The 16,717-nt window shown below is 39.5% G+C and overlaps 1 protein-coding gene across 8 annotated transcripts in view; it reads right to left on the reverse strand.

Annotated features, from left to right (window-relative positions):
* The window catches only part of SOX5 (SRY-box transcription factor 5), a 631,122-nt gene that overhangs the window by 128,854 nt on the left and 485,551 nt on the right, over positions 1 to 16,717 (reverse strand). For all 8 annotated transcript variants that reach the window (XM_051632715.1, XM_051632706.1, XM_051632698.1 and 5 more), the window contains one exon: positions 16,609 to 16,677. In XM_051632715.1, the coding sequence (XP_051488675.1) occupies positions 16,609 to 16,677 (69 nt within the window). The remainder of the gene's footprint in view (positions 1 to 16,608; positions 16,678 to 16,717) is intronic.

Consider the following 16,717-nt stretch of genomic DNA (forward strand, 5'->3'; position numbering starts at 1 on the left):
CTTATTCACTCATATTTTCCTGATGGATCAGATAATTTTCTCCATTGAACTCCAGTGATGTGATTCAGTGGAACAGCACCAACACAAATCTGACTGAAACTAACAGGGATTGTTTACTTCTTGCTTCCCTGCTGTATTCTCACCCCACAATCATTGCAGCCTGTATTTTATTTCTACCACTGCAACAGGAAATTCTACAGAAAAAGAGTAAAAATGGAGACAGAAGATAAAAACCTAGAAGGCCTGAATCTCTGGTAACTCTCTGCACCTCAGGTCACATTTTGTATTGTGGCCCAATGGGAGATGACTGACAATCTGGGTTCTGTTCCTGGTTCTGGCAATGAGCTACAGCCTAACAATGAGCAAGCTGCTTCCCCTCTGTCCTCAATTCCCCTGGTCAGAAAAACAGATGCTTTAAAAAGAGGGAAGAAATGATAAAAAAATTAAATAATTCCAAGATCCAGTGATGACGATGCTACATAAGATCTGGATCACACACTAATATCAATATCTATGCAAATAGGCTGTGAAACACAAATAAAGCTTAATGATCGACTGTTATTTTGTAAAGCTGTAAGTTACCACATGGGATGAAAAGACAGAGAAGAATCACACCTGGCAGTTACAAGCTGGGGGATGATGCTTCCAGATCAACGTTTCCATACACATGCAGTAACAGTTGAGTTTTAAATCTCCAGAGTTTTTTGACATCTCTTTCTACTATTTAATAGGCAGTAACAACAACTTCCCATAGTTTCTCTAAGATATGTAAAACAAAAATAGCCAAGCATTGTGGGAAATCTACATTGCCAAAGCTTTCTGCAATAATCTAAGTGGAGACAAATCAAGAGTTCAAGAAATTGTCCTTCATATAAGTATTTCAGTTTCCTTCTGAAGCAGTAAGAACCTCAGAGATAAGGACCAAACTTCCTACCCTAATCTTTATTTCTAAAAAAAGGGATTGGGCAAATAGGCTCAACATCTTAAGGCCCACTTTTCCCAGGGACTGGATAGAATTAGATCTGAGTAGGTTTATCTCAATCAAACTAGGATAGTTTTTATTTAAAAAAAAATTAAAAATCCATATTTTAGCCAGCAAAGTTTAATCCCTTCTTTTCCTGTGAAAACTCAGATAAGTTCGATTTTGCGCCTCTCGCTGTCTCCATATTCCAGGTATTATGTCATTGCACATTAGACTGTGTCAACACACCATGACTTTGTCCCCGCTAATGCAAAACCTCGGAAAACATGGAGCCAGGAGATAATTTCAGAGTGCTTTTTTTTCTCTTTTGAATGTAACTTGGTATTTATCCTTCCGTATTTCTGACATTTCCATTGAGCAATAGTCCCAAAATGAAGAAAATCAGTCTTTTGCATGCAAAGCCGTCTTAAGGCAGACTGTTGAGTAGCAATCTTTCTGGGCAGGTGAGCTTCACACGTCTCAGGAAGCATCGCTGTCTTGCGAAATCCCAAGCAATGACAGGCTTCCAAGGGACCCTCTTCAAGTTCCCTGTTGGTGGAAAGAAGGCTTAACCTCCTACAAAAGGACACCTCCCGAAGGAATAGGGAGTTGATGTCTGAAAGAAAAACAGGTGCGGGGCTCTTAGAAAATGCCCCCATACGCTAACAAGAGCTGCCTGTGAGCGAAGTTTGCATGCCTGAATATAAGAAATGGTTGCTTTAAAAACAGTTTGGGGGTTTAAAAGTATTTTTAAAATATATATTTATGTATCAAAACAGTGGCTCAGGTTCTTTGAAGGTAAATAAAATTAATACAGAGAAGAAGCTGTGTGGAACTAGATAAAATTGTTACATCATGTTAGTCTTTTCTGCATCTTGGTCCTTGATCTCAGCACAAAGTGTCTCTAAATACTCATGTTCTGACTTTATGATACTTTAAACTTGTATGGGAAGAGGGAATTTCAGGCCTCCACCATCTATGTGTTAAGGAAAAATAAAATCAAACTTCATGGGTTTTAAGTCAAGTAATGCAATGAACTGTGTTTATTGCACTACATAACTAAATACTAACAAAAACAGACAGCACATTTCAAGAGAAAGAACCAATTTAGGAAACCATATTATATGGCATTATTGAAGTCCCATCTTCAACTGTTAACTACGGCATGCTAAAGAAAATATCAGCTGGGGGGGGGTTTAATGCTTCTAAATTAAACATCCTTCAAACACACTTTCTGACAGTTATCTTTGTATTTTCCACAGATGCTGCCACTGCCACAAAGTTAGGCACTAAAATAGATACAATGCTGGTGTCACATCCAGGCTGTGCTGATACCCCTCTGCCACTGCAACAGCCGGTCCATCTTTATATAGAGAGGATCTCAGAGGCTCTGTAGATTACATTTGGGAAGTTCTAGCAACTGATCAAAGCAATAGAAGTCATCAGCAGTAGGTATGTCTCAGGCTGCAAGTGGAAGTCCATCCGTACTTGTCCCCTATATATGCATTATCTCTGGTAGATTGAAACGATGCAAGTTATTTGACTTCTGCAGATCCACAGGGCAGCCTGTACAGATGTAGTGTTCTCTGGAGGTTTTGCCTACCCTGTAAATCATTACACCCATACTCTTAATTGTTTGGCACAGTTCCCAGGACATCAATTACATCTCTTCTGACTAATGCATATTTGTATCTCTTCACCCCTGGAGCTTCTTACCAATAAATGTCCTGGCATAAAGAAAAGGGCATGAAAATAATGCATTATAGGTGAGCAATACTTCACCAAGGCACCTCAACAGTGTAGGCCAACTGAGCTACTAAAAAACATGGTACAAGCTCTCTTTGGTTTGCTGTGCTTCTCTGGCTGTTTTAACACAATCAAGAGGTTCATACTGGAGAGTGTGAAAGTCCTACTCTAAACAAAAGCTAGAAAGAACATTAAATGTAGGTTACACAAGTTGGTAGCATGGTTTGCTTATTTACACATACCTAACTGCCTACAACACAACTAAGCTTTTGCCATAGTGGACCAGATCTCCCCTAAGTATTCCCATGCCTAACCCAGGAAAGGTAACTTGTTAGCAGTGGGCCTTCCTCAATAGTAGGTGAGATTGTGTCAAAGAAAAAAGATGGGCAGGAAAATATCCATGCTACTTATAACTGAGACCTGCTCCAGCAGATGCAGAAAAAGTGCCTAGTTTCTATCCCTTGGTTTCCCTTTGAGAAACTGAGGAAGGTTCTCCCAGCCTTCTGACCATGGTATTTGTGGAGGCAGCAACAGGAAACACCAGGAGAAAAGATCTTTTTGCAGAAGCAGTTTGCTCTTTTTAAATCATTCCCATGACTGCAACGATTCCCATGGCTCTAAGGGGAGTGCAGTATCAGGAAGGTAAAACAGAATCAGTTCTGTGGCGAAAGACAGGAGAAAAGGCAAACACACCTACCAAAAGAGAAACAGGCTTCAGCAACGTGGGCAGAGGGATGGAGGGCATTTGTGCAAATACAAATTACATGTGCAATTCATTTGAAGGCAGTGGCATTTTTGTCACAAAGAAGAGTTTAATCAAAGTCTCAAGAGACCCGTCATAAAGGAAGCCCTTGCCTTGCTGCCTTGGCTGTCTGAAAGAAACACCTGTTACGTACAACAAAAAAAAAGACAAAACAAACAATAGGTATAGAAGGGAGGCCATGGTTCAAACAATGTGAATCGGAGCAGCACAGTTTTCTCTAAATGAAGGGCTAGAATCCTATCAAATGAACAGCTGGGGAAAGCACAATTCTTTATATTTGCAGGGAAGTTGCACTGATTATATGATGGCAACAAATACAATATACATATCTGAGCTCTGCTTCCTAGGCACCAGAAAGGACAGGAACCTCCTAAGATATCCCTGAGTGGAAGAATAAACTTGCTTGTGCCTAGCTCCAGGAAAAAAGATAGCTGTGCCTTTCAAAAGAACACAATGGACAATTTTCCTCCCACGGGGCCTTTGCAAGAGTTTCTGCTAAGAGGATACTGAGCTCAAACAACCCTCACAAAAGACACAGAAAGCAAACTTGGGATTTCAACAAATCCATCTCTACAGACAGAGGGGATGTGAAGAACACCTAAACCAGATGAGATTCCTTTTAAATAAGAAGTGTGAATATTATTAATGTAGAGTACAGAATTTTATGTCAGTAAGTGGACTACAATTTGAATCTATTTATTCTGATTGTATCAAAAAGACAGGAATTCTTACCTGTGCACTAAGAAATAACACAGTGAAAGTAGATACAAATAACACCCGGAAACATACAATACAGAATGCTAAAATTCTTAAAAAATAACATTTCAAATTTACCTTTTGTCTCAAATAAAGAAGAAATACAAGAAATAGAGCATAATTCTAATTTCAATCACTAGAACGTATCTGTTCTCCAAAACTTAACATCCTAACACAATGGCAAAGAAACTTCTGCATCTATCACGTATCTGGGGAGCTACCCTACCAAAAGAAATCTCCTGCTACCAGAACTAGGTTCCATGGAAGAACAGGCATCACCCTTGCAGGGGTGTCTATAGCTATAGAGGTATCCAAAGAATCACAAAGGGGAGAAAGAAGGAAGCTTTAAAGGTTTATTTCCTTAGAGTTTTATAATTTCAAATAATTTGAGTCCATTTCTGCTTACTTTGGATCTCCTGCTGCACACATCATTCTGCACCACTGGGAAATAGTGCAATCATCAGCGTCTTGACCTAAACAAAGAAATCTCTCTATTTGCTATGGTTTCAGCTGAAGAGGAACTGTCAGCAGGGCTGAAGAATTCATAGAATCATAGCCTTGAATTCATAAAGCCTTGGACAATTTACATAGAAAAGCACCTATAATTTGGCAAGTATTAATAACCTACGGCTCCCACATAGAAAGCATCCCTATTCCTCCTCCTTAACTCCTTCAGAGACACAAAAAATCAATGTCCAGAAAAGTTATCATGATTGTAATTGATATCTGCATTGGGGTATTACAAATGCATGCATGAAAATGTATGTCTATGCAAGTATAAGGCAGCTTGCTTCTGTGTATAAGGTGAGAATGTAATCAATCAGCTGTTTAATATAGGCTTACTTCTTCCTAGACTAGAAATTTGGACTCCAGGGTAAAAGAAACTGGAAATCATGCTTAATTTAGACATACATTATTCTTATGGATGCTAAGAATTTAAAACTCATTACACATAGCATATAAAACAGCCCCTCTCGCTGACAAGCCACAACTCAGTACTGCTTAAACCGCAGACAAGATCCTACATGCAGTGTGAAAGATAAGAAAACATATTCTCACCACACTGAGCTTTGAAGGGACAAATGCTTAAACAGGCTTCCATCAAACACTCAAAGCAAGGGACTCCTTAACTAAAAGATCTGTGGCTTTGAATTTTGTGCCCTCATCCTTGGCTTACTTGCTAAAGCATAAAGACTGTGGTGCATTAGGTAAAAATAATAGATTAGTGGCAACTTGTGATTACAACCAATCTGGTCTCAATCCCAGTAAGGGAGCTCTGGAAGGCACTGGAAATAGTCAAAATTCATTTTTAACATAGCCAGCCCAAACTGAACAAAGGCACTCAAGCAATCTATCTCCCTTTCCAAGGAAGACTGCAACAGCGAAACAACTTCTCTATTTCAATGGAGAGCAAAATAAAAAACAGGAGGAAGAAAGGAAACAAGATACAGAAAGAGAGGGGCTTCACAACACAGGTTCCTATCCATGACACACAAAGAAATGTGTCCTCCTGCTAGTCAAGGAGAAACAGCATTTCTCCTGTAACTCAAGTGACATTTGGTACTTCTCCCATGCTGATATTTCAGGGTTCAAGCTGTGCTGACAATACATTAGAGGTGGTTGGTGTATCAGTACTATATACTTTTTTGGCCATTAAAATTATATAGAAATACCGTTAAAGCTACTTTGGATGAAAAGTCAAGGACTCAAACATTAGGGAATGCCAGAATTAAGGTTGTCAACATAATTTTAATTTTCCCTCTTGTGAGTACAGTCTGCAATTATATTATCACCTAATTCTACTCCCCCAGGATACCATTTTTTATTCAATATGTATGACAGAGATACATGGAAATAAAATAAAAGATACCCATTTAACCTAATTCTAGCACTTGTAACTTTAAAATGTTCTTTCCAAATCCATTTTAAATTGCTATCTATGAACAATTCTGTGGAAAATATCCAAGTTTCAACTTTAGAATACTTTCTTGAACACTATCACTATTGTCCTTCAAAGAAGAAAAATCTGATTAAAACTATTTTTGTAATACTTGGAATTTATAAATAATTGACACAGAAAAGAAACTAATTTTAGAAAAAGTATTAATTTATAAATTACAAATATTGCAAATTAAATTTGTCCCATTAATTTATTTTTATTACCTTTCATTTAAGTCTTCAGTTTAGTTTTTCTAACTTTATTATGTTTATGTTGGAACTTCAGTTTTTTAATTTAAATTCTAAATACAAGAAAATCTAACGTATATTTCTTAGCCTCAAAGCATATTCCAAACCAATTTGAGACAAAATCTGAAATGGTTCCTTACAATTATTCACCCAATGCACACTTTATTCAACTTTTTGACGTGAAAGTTGAATTTAAATACAATACATAAAATACAGCTGACATGAGATCTGTAACTCTGTAGTTCATCCTTGCTCAACAGAGACTTCCATGAGACAACTGTACCTTTCCCTCTCTTTCTCCAAACTTCTAAGTCAAGACTTCGCTCACATTACCCCTTCTATCACCACCCCTCCAGTGACTGAACAGGTTTTTCTTCTTACAAATACCAAGCATCGATAACTGTCCTCCACTTTAATTTATACAATAAAATTCAGCAGCCGGTAACTGATAGAAACTGTACACCAAAACCAGAACCATTTTCTCTGGCCTCTTGCATGCTATTACCACCAATGGTGATCCCATCTTGTCTCCTAAGCTACGCAGGGTAAGGCATCAGCAGCTTTCATGATGCCAGATGTCTGAGGAAAATCCAAGGTAGCGAAGACAGTGGTGTTGACTCAGTAGGCGGAACCATAGTTTTCCCTCTGAATCATCTTAAGCCGTTGTTCTAGCAGAGAGTTTGAAGTACTCTATTTTGAATGAGCCATCAAAATAAAGTCATGACCACTAAACATGGCAAGAGATGAATCAGAAACGCAAGCCTTCGCCAGAAGAAACTAAATAATCCTCAAATTTCCCCCTCTTAAAAATACACATATGGGGGCTGATAGCAACTTTGGAATGCCAAACATAACCTGTCTCTCAAGTATAGACACTTGAGTTGGAAAAGCAACCATTTTAGATAGAACAAGCTGGGCAGAACTACATGTCAAGATGTAGTGCTTAGAATCATAACAGAAAACAATGGTTGTTATACATCAATGCTCCAAATTTAGCTAGGACAAGAGATGCAAACCTGGAAGCAGTCATGAGAATGTTTTTTCTTGGAGTACTACTAGTGGAACCAGGTCAACACTATGTATCTCCTGTCCAAATTCCTGTTTGGGAAATGACACACTACTTGCTTGCACCTCCTTGTTCTCCCATTTTATGTGAAGTCCCGCACCCCATCTCAACTCTGAGTGTGATGTGTGCTTATATTTCTAACCGATGTTTGCAGGGATGGCTCTAACAGGCTTACTCCTACAATGCTTGCTAAGGCAGGATGAAATATTACCACCTCCAGTGGAGTGACCAAACCCTATGTTGGCTGCTGCTGCAGTTATTAAAAAGTCAGGACAAGAAAATGTACCCTCACACCTCAGCTCTGCAGGTCAACATCTCATAATGTAAGTATTACCAAATAGGATCACCAACAAACACGTACCAAAAAAATTCTCTCTTCTGCTCATGCTGCATACCACTGAAAAGCAAAGCAACTCCTAAATAACCCTGAAAAACAATTTGTGATTTTCACTAACACCAGGCATACCCAAACATATTCTGTAATACCAGAGAGGAAATACATGACATCATAATTTGGCTTAAGGTTTCATTCTCTTGGGTGTTTCAGGACGTCACGTGCCATATAAACTATAAGCTAAAAACTGTTTGGCCAACAGGGGTGAAAGCCCCCAATTTAGAGAAATCACCAGAATGATACACAGTTGTGAATTTTCAAATCTAGGTTTGTTCTGGGGAGTGAGACCCTACAATAAAGGCTCTCAAATTATGCAGCTATCTGAGTCATTTTGCAACTGGTGACCCTTATAATGATGTTCTCGTTTTCAGAGCCAATGTGATGCCACACAGTGATTTGTCTGTTAAATTGAATCTTTGCCTCTAGATAGATAGATAGATATAAAGTTTATTTTAAAATGTCTCCTAGTGCCTCTGAGTCTGACTGATGTGAGATGTTATTTTGAACATGCCAAAGCATCTGAATGGCTCCAGTCCTTTCTTTTCGGCGTGCATTCCTTGATAAGTGGCAAAGCTTCCCACTTATCAGTCACTCAAAGTGACTGTGGCTGTCAGTTGTGTACAAAGCGCAATCAGTTTGGAAGCAGAGACACCAGCATTTTTCTTCTCAGCTTGAAGCAAACACGTTTTGACTGCTAGTCATTCAATTTTAAAGCATCTTCAATTAGGGGCGGATGAAGATATAAAGAAAACACATCCTAAACACCTCCGCCAGCCAGCAGTAAAAAATTTATTGTTATCTCCTGTTTTACCTTACTGCAGAGGCAGCAGCAGCAGCCTTTTTTGGCTGCACAACAAAAGTGCTCATGACTACACACACTCCACACAGAGAAGATCTCAGCCATAAAGAGTTCATGTTCATCTTCCCAAACCACTTAGACAAACTGCTGTGGCACTTCTGTACCTCTGCTGCCTGCTGGGTAAATATGTGCAAGGGTACACAAAAGTGAACACATGCACACAGGTACACCACACCATGTGTTTTGAACACAAACATTCACAAAATGACATGTGCACACTCTATAGCAAATACAATGTGGATCCAAACCACTACAAAGACCAGAAAAATAATGACAAGGAGGGAAAAGGCAGGGCTGGCAGAAAGGAGGAGTTTGTGAGGAAAAGGAGGGGCAGCTGCCTAAGGAAGATTGCTCAGTACTGCAATGTCAGGGAGCTGTGAAGTAGAAGGAAGTGGTAAAAGCTGGGAGGTGCCTCAGAGAGATGCTGAAATTGCAGAAGGTACCTAGAAACAAAGACTGGAAAGAGGTCTCTGAAAGAATGCTTGCTGAGGAGAGAGACCAAGATGAGGCCTTGGAGTGCAATGTTGCTACCTGTGATGACTGTATTTGACTGCTGGCATTTTTCTTACAGTCCTAGTTGGTGGATTATGTTGGATGCTTCAGTGTTCTGTTTTGTTTTTTTAATAAAAATAAGTTTCTGGGCCTCCCTTATGATTGTGTGAGAGAACTGGAACACTGAAAGCTCAGTTAAAAAAAAAAATAAAATTAAGAAAACATGCCAAAATTTCAATTAAAAAGTCACAAAGTTCAAAACAGTTTCATAAGTTTAGAACATTTGGACTGGTATAATTGGAGGAAGATTCATAATCTGCAAGAACTGCTGCAATCAGCACAGGCAAACAAAGCTGATTTATCTGATTAAAACATACCCTTGCAATCTCAATCAACTCAACTTGTACAAATCCCAAGTGGATTCTCCTTGTCTACATTGGTGCAACTACATGAGTCCGCAAATTTGGACTGAATGAAGAGTGCAGGGAAGGTCTGAGACCACATTATCTGTAGATGCTTGCTCTACAAGTAATCTTTGGAAATAAGAATGTGGTATATATTGGTGCAAAATGTTGCTCTGCACAGAAATAAGTGTAGACAAATGCCTGTGCAATTCCTTTATGTAACTTAATTTTTATGGTAATGGAAGGAAGTGAAGGGCCATAAGTTACTTTAAAGTACATGCATCATATCCTTCAGCCAAACACACACATTATTAGCTGAACCTGAGAGGCCAGCAAGAAATTAGCTCATTCTGACTGCTAGCCTAGATTCTTCTTTTCACTCCTCCCTTTCCCTACTTCCTCCCCCAACCATGTCTTTTTTCTTATTTTGTGTGTGCTTTTTTTGAGTATTTCATTTCCCAGGGGATTTTTCCTGCTCAAGGGACAGGCGAGTTACTCTGATAACAGACAGGACATCAGCTGCAGAGTTTTTGTGAGAAACAATTGTTTAGCCTCTTTGCCGGCAACCTCAGTTGTTTGGGAAGAGGTTGCAAAGTCATGGGAAAGGCTGCAGTGTGACTCCTCCTTGGGCCTGTCTCACTGAATCCAGTATGCCCATGTTTATAAGTTGCAGGAAAACAGCTGCTCCTGACACATGATGAATTTGGACAAAATGTCCCCAACCTATGAGCCTCTTCGGTTTGAATGTGCAGTCACAGCTTGTCATATCCACACTGGCAAAAAAAACACACAAAAAAAACCCCAAAAAACAAACGGTCTCAGTGGACAGAGCCTGTTCTGAAAACATTTTGGATAGTGAGAAGGAAGATACTTTCTCACAGTTTCCTACTGAAGAAAGGTCTCATTAAACTCCCACTAATATAAATAAGAGCCTTTTCACTATGTTCAGTGGGAGCTGGATCAGGCCCTCACTCCAACAGCTTTATTGTTTACCAAGGAAACCTTTTGTCCTTACCTCTCTCTGATATGCAAAGAGGACTCCGATTACAGAAGAATTAATACTGTTCTGCCCTACAAGGGCTTGCAAAGAGATTGCAGCATCATGAAGCACTGCTCTGCTGTTATTGACTTAGAAAATCAGAATTCCCAGGGAAAATGGTAATACAGAAGCAAGAGACACCACTAAACCTGTAACCAAGCACTTGAGGAGTGGTTGTTAATTTTTGTAGCTCAAGTGACAGATCCATCATCTACAGCCCTTTCAAGCCTCCTAGAGAACAGTGACTTACAGGCATGCAAGAAGTTGAGGACCAGGAAAGAAACTTCAGAAGTCCTAAGTCCTAATGCACTAAGGTGATACTAACAGGGCAAGGCTAAAGAGTAAAGATCTCTACTCTCCTTATTACAGGCACAAAGTACTCCAAGTATTGAGCTCCCATAGTGGCCTGCTGGAGTTTGCTTTCCAACAGGAGACAGAAATTTGAAGCACAAGCTGTGTTAGAAGTATAGAGTGCAAGCTTGTTGAGGGATGGGAACAAATCTTCACATTTCTTTATGTTCAGTCAAGTGGTTAGCATCTTCTCACAACAAGAAAGAGAAACTGGTACATTATGCAACTAAACTTCATCCGAAATGGGTCAATTGAAATCTCAATGTTTTCTTAAACAAAGAGAACACGAACAGGCCCAAATATCACTCAGCCAGTTCTGGGTAACACATGATTGCTCACCTGAGGAGTTCAAAAGCAGCAACAACTGTAAACAATAACAATTATAACCACAAATAACTGTGTGGATAATGTACCATATGTAAAGCTCTCTGGAAGCAGGTCTCTTTACCAGTGTTTTGGAAGGCTGGAATCAACCCAGAGCCTCTTGGTGCTTGGAAAATTTTTACAATAACAACTGTGTCATTTCAAAACTTTGCATGTGAAACTTAAGTATTTTTCTGAACTTCTGTGTAACCCAGAAACCAAATCCTTTTTTCCTCCCCAAAAGTATAGCTAGATTTTAAAAAACAGATCTGGCTACCAAAGGGACTAACCATTCTGCAGGAAATTCCAAGTGTTCAAGATTTTATTACATTCCAAACTGGAACAACACATTTAACCTCAGAACTTAATGAGAATGGGAATATTCTGATTTGGGAACATACTAGCGCAGCCAGGCTTCTCCATCTACCAACACAACTCATGGGGAAAGGGAGGAAGCCAGCTGACAGTGGGTGGGGAGGATGGAAATCTGAATCCAGACTCAAAAGGAAAAGCCTTATTTAGAGCTGGGAGGATACCCAGGGCAGCTGAGGGATTCAGGGAAACCAGGAAGCCTGGAACCTAAATGGCCATGGATTCTGGAGGGCCATGCGTGCACAACTCCCTGCCAGACAAGAGGCTAAGGTTCTACAAAGCTTGAGGCCATCAAGACCACAGTAAGCTTTTTGGCTGGGAGCAGGGCCTCCAAGCCAGGTGCCACCAGGCCCTGGAGCTGCTTGCACCATCTGACTAGGCACCAGGCAGAAGTTACCTCCCACCAGGCAGGCGAAGAGCAGGCAGAAGCATGCCTTTCTAGCTCCACACGAGAATTTAGTCAGGATCCTCTCATTCTTCAGAGGTCCAAGCTTTCTCACAGAAATCCCATTAGAACATCTGCTGACAAGTCCCTAGCTCTGAAGTAAAAAGGAAATGCTCTGTTAAAACACACAGAGTCATCAAATGGTTGCTGTCTGGCAGGAATTCCTCTCAGATTTCAGATAGCACTTGGTTCTTGGGCTAAGTGCATTGCCCAGAAATTAATAAAAATTAGTGACCAAAGTACTGGAAATATTAAACTAAAAAGTCAAACAAAACGGTGGTCCAAATGTTACAGACATTGTAAAGCAGCACTGTTGCTTCTTGCTGCTTAGAAATCTTAGTTTCACATTATTGGCAACCTGAAGTGTTCCAAGATCTTATGCTGGGCTCTCCAAAAAAATTCTGACTAAAAATCAGAACAGTTTAAAAAACATTTGGCCTTGGTTTTTGTTTGCCTTCTAATTTTGGAACTTGTAGTGCTTGTGGTTTCAGATTTTGCCTGGAAATTTGAGAACTGAAAGTTTACATTTTGAAGAAACGAAAGCTGGCATTTTTGTCATCACATGACTCCAAGAGCTGGGGCTTGAGGGAAAAACATAAAACATTGTCAGTCTTTCTATAGAACTGTGACATGAGCAACATCAGTTTTATCACAATTTAGGCTGCAAAGTTGACCTATTTTATCAGCAGTGCCCTACTGAATATGAATTGCTTTATGAATGTTACCAATCATATTTCATTTTCAGTATAGTTCAATTAAAGTGACATTCTCCACTAAGCTTCAAAGCAAACTATTCAGTTGTCAACCTGGGCTAGACTTTTTCTCTGAACAAGTGAAAAGTGTAAACTGCACCACCTAAAAATGTTTGCATCTTGGATACACCCCTCAAAGCAGAACACCACACATGCCCAATGCCTGTTCTGGGGACAAGGTCAGTGTCACGAAAAAGGAGCATGCAGATTTCCAGTTTCTTTCACTCTCTGCCCACCAGCTACAGAGTCCCAGACTTTGCCATGCACTGGAGCAAGAAGACCAGGAAGTAGATTGTGGCCACACAAAAGAAGATGAGGGGGTGACCATCAGAGTCTCCCTGAGACCCTGAAGGACAAAACTAGGTTTAGTCCAAGAACTTGGTGAATGCACGCGCTCTCCTCAGTCTGTTCTAAGCTTTAGACTACTACAGAGTTGTTCTAAAACACAACCTGAGATCTTAGGGGTTGTTGGTGCACAAGAGTTGACTGATCAGACATTACAACTTCATTTCTGGTAAAACAGAGGTGTGCAGGTAAGAAGACACCAACTACTCAGCAAGCAGAAACTGTCACAAGTGAAAATCTTTTCAATACACATACACACAAAGATTAAATAGAACAGAAAGCAGTGTGCATGGGAAGATGCATTCCAAAGTGGCATCAAATAAAATGGAGTGGGTTAGTTAATTATTCAGAGAAACTCAAACCTCTTCACAAATTACATCTAGAACATCCTGAAAAGCAGAAAAAAAAATATCATAAATGTTTGCCAAAACACAAAATCCTGCCTAGGTCACATTTTATAGCATTCTAAGGTCATATAGATTCTTAAATTTAATCTCATCTGCAAGTTTTCTCCAGGTTAGCAGTATCTCTTTACTTAACTCTCACTATGAAGATAAGCTGTTTGTCTTCTGCCTTAGTGACACCTTCTTCCAGTTAATTCAGAAGAGATGGACTTGAAAAAGACATAATGTCAATTAGAGACTCATGTGCCAGGTACATTTTTCTAAGCTTAAGTAACTAACACATTTTTCTTTGGCGTCACAGAAGTGGCTAGTTTAATTGAGCTGTAGTTATCCTCAGCATCTACAATCCTCTAAGGAGGAGAGACATGTTGCAGTTTCTCCCTGCTTATGTATTGTATGCGTTATTGGTGATTGTATGCTAGGGTAAGGAGAGAAGGAACTGTTTCCAAGTTAGCGCACTTAGAGAAAGGAGTCATAAATCACGGGGTCAGTTAGGTTCTGCTTTTATTTAACTTTAGGGTATTATGTTCTCAATACAATATTTCAATAGCTTTTTTCTGTGTAATAATTTATCTGGAATTATGGCAACTCTTAGAAAAAACTGGCTTGAGTAAAACGAATCTTTTGTCATAAATACGTTGTATTCGTAACTGCAGCCTAATCATTCAATTGCACGTAAGTCAAACAGTTATCCAGACTTTATAGGAATATTTCCCTGTCAAATCTAATCCTGTTTTAAACTCTGGCCCAATGTGACAGAAGCCTGTTAGATTAATTAGGACAAGGTCAGAAAAGCTGAACTCACAGCTACATTCATGTCACAGTTTTGTTCCACCTACCGTAACCTGACTGGAAACTCACAGTCTGTTTCAAATATGGCCATATTAGGATTACTTCATTGTCTCAATTTGTATACAAAGGCAGATTTCTTCAAAAATTGTCTCTTCTCTCTGACAACAGCCAACTAAGCACGCAACTGAGCAGAAATGTTTTGCTTTTATTCACTGTAAATAAGGGGGTTTTTATTTGTAAATGTTTTCCCTATCAGTGACTTCACAGTAACTGGACTGCAACCAGGGTTCATGAGACTGCAAGACCATACAGACCATGGAACTGTCAAGAGGCACACAGTATAATCAAAATTTCACTACAAAAAGATCATCTCTGTGAGAATGAGAGGACAGTACTGTCTCTCTGCCTGTCCAATTCTTGACCTTTATCACATGACCATCCATAAGGAGGGTGCCCCAAATCTGATGGATTTTGTGTGAAGTGGACCCTGGAGGTGAAATTCTGACCTCACCAGGGTCAATATTTCATCCAAAATCCCCTGAGACAGACCTCCAAATAATTTCTTAGGCTTGCAGCTTCTATCAGATGGTAGCTAGCTGACTTTCATTTACTACTGACTTAGGTCAAACTTGGACCAGGGATCAAGAGATGAAAGGCTCTATATCTCATTATCAATAATCAGTTCTCCACTACCCTAAAAAACTACATACTTCATTCTTATCTACAAGGCCTTAAAACTTAAAAGGGTTGGGGTCAAATTATGTTACTTCAATTTATTTTTATTCACTGCTTATAAAACAACTTCCTCTCTCACTGCCATACCTAAATGCTAAAAATGTAAATACTTTTTCCTTGTAGAGGTTGTACTATTGTTTTTCTTTTAAAGTCTTATTAAAGATACAAAAATAAAGAAAAATCCCTCCCACACACAAATTTAAAGAAGAAAAGAATTACAGAGGTCAAGGCCAGGCCAGGCCTTACCAATCTCAAAATTATTTTCAGCAAAGCACATCTTGTATATAAGTTGCCTTGTAAGAGAGTGGTGGACCTTCCCCAGAAGTTTTTCATAGTTGCACTAGTCCTGGTACTGAGCAAACATCCTCCAAAATTACAGAGTCAGTTTTTCCTCGAGTGTGAAGCCATACAACTCCTCTGAGTTTGCTAGAATTAAGTTTTCTTAGATGAGTTACCCGTGTGGCCCATAATTTTAGGCAACTAATTCTGAAACATTAAAGAGGAGCTTTGGAAGGAAAATACTGTTGAACACAGAACATAGCATCCACTTCCACAGCAACCTGCAATGCTTTATACGTAATTGCATACTTAAACAGCCAGAGATTTTACCATGATTCTAGGTATCTGTGAAATGTCAAACCCCTCCTTTGTTATTCTTTGAAAACCTCCCTGAGCAAACTGATTTGCATAATTCCCCGAACAGGGGCATGCATATATACAAATGGAAGAAAAGTATTGAAATACAGTCAATGGCATGAAAAGAAACCTCTGAATATTTTAAGGAAAAAGAGGTTAAATAAAGTTTACTGGTTATGCTTGCTTAACAACTTTTTTCTACTACTAGAAATAAACCTGTAGATACCAAGAACCTACACAGTTGCTCTCCTGAGTCTAATCAACTTTTCAAACAGCTTTTCATTCAGGCAATACTTCACCAAAAGCGTCAAAAAATTCGGGACACCTGGGCAGAGGGAAGGAGGGACACTTGATTACCAATCACTGTTAAGAACTGCTTCTGCAACACCTCAAAAATAGAGTTGTAGGAGTCTCATAACAATCCAGCTCATTCTGGCACACTTTGGCCACTCCTGATCTAGAGCTGGAAGAGGATTTGGTCCTGTAAACCCTTGCTCACATGACCAGCTCCTTCTCTCTGCCTCCTGATCCTACAGGAGCTGTGGTAATAATACAAGGCATTCCAGAAACTGACCTTTTTTGCTTAATGACAGGTAACATCCTCATGTGTTTCCATAAATAAGATGTAAGCCATCTGCTGAGAGTCTTAAAGAAATTATGACAATAATGGCTGAGGGAAAAGTGCGAGAAAATGGAAAGGAGGGAAGAGAGATAACAGGGGCACGGGTGGAGCCACAGTCTCTGACCTGGATCTGTTGCTGAAGAAGGTTAATTTTGTGTTGCTGCTGCAGGAGCTGCTGCTGTTGTCTTGCAATCTGTGGAGAAATTGCACAGAAGAAATGTGAGATATGTATC

The sequence above is a fragment of the Apus apus genome, chromosome 1 (genome assembly GCF_020740795.1).
Source record: "Apus apus isolate bApuApu2 chromosome 1, bApuApu2.pri.cur, whole genome shotgun sequence".
Classification (NCBI taxonomy): Eukaryota; Metazoa; Chordata; class Aves; order Apodiformes; family Apodidae; genus Apus; species Apus apus.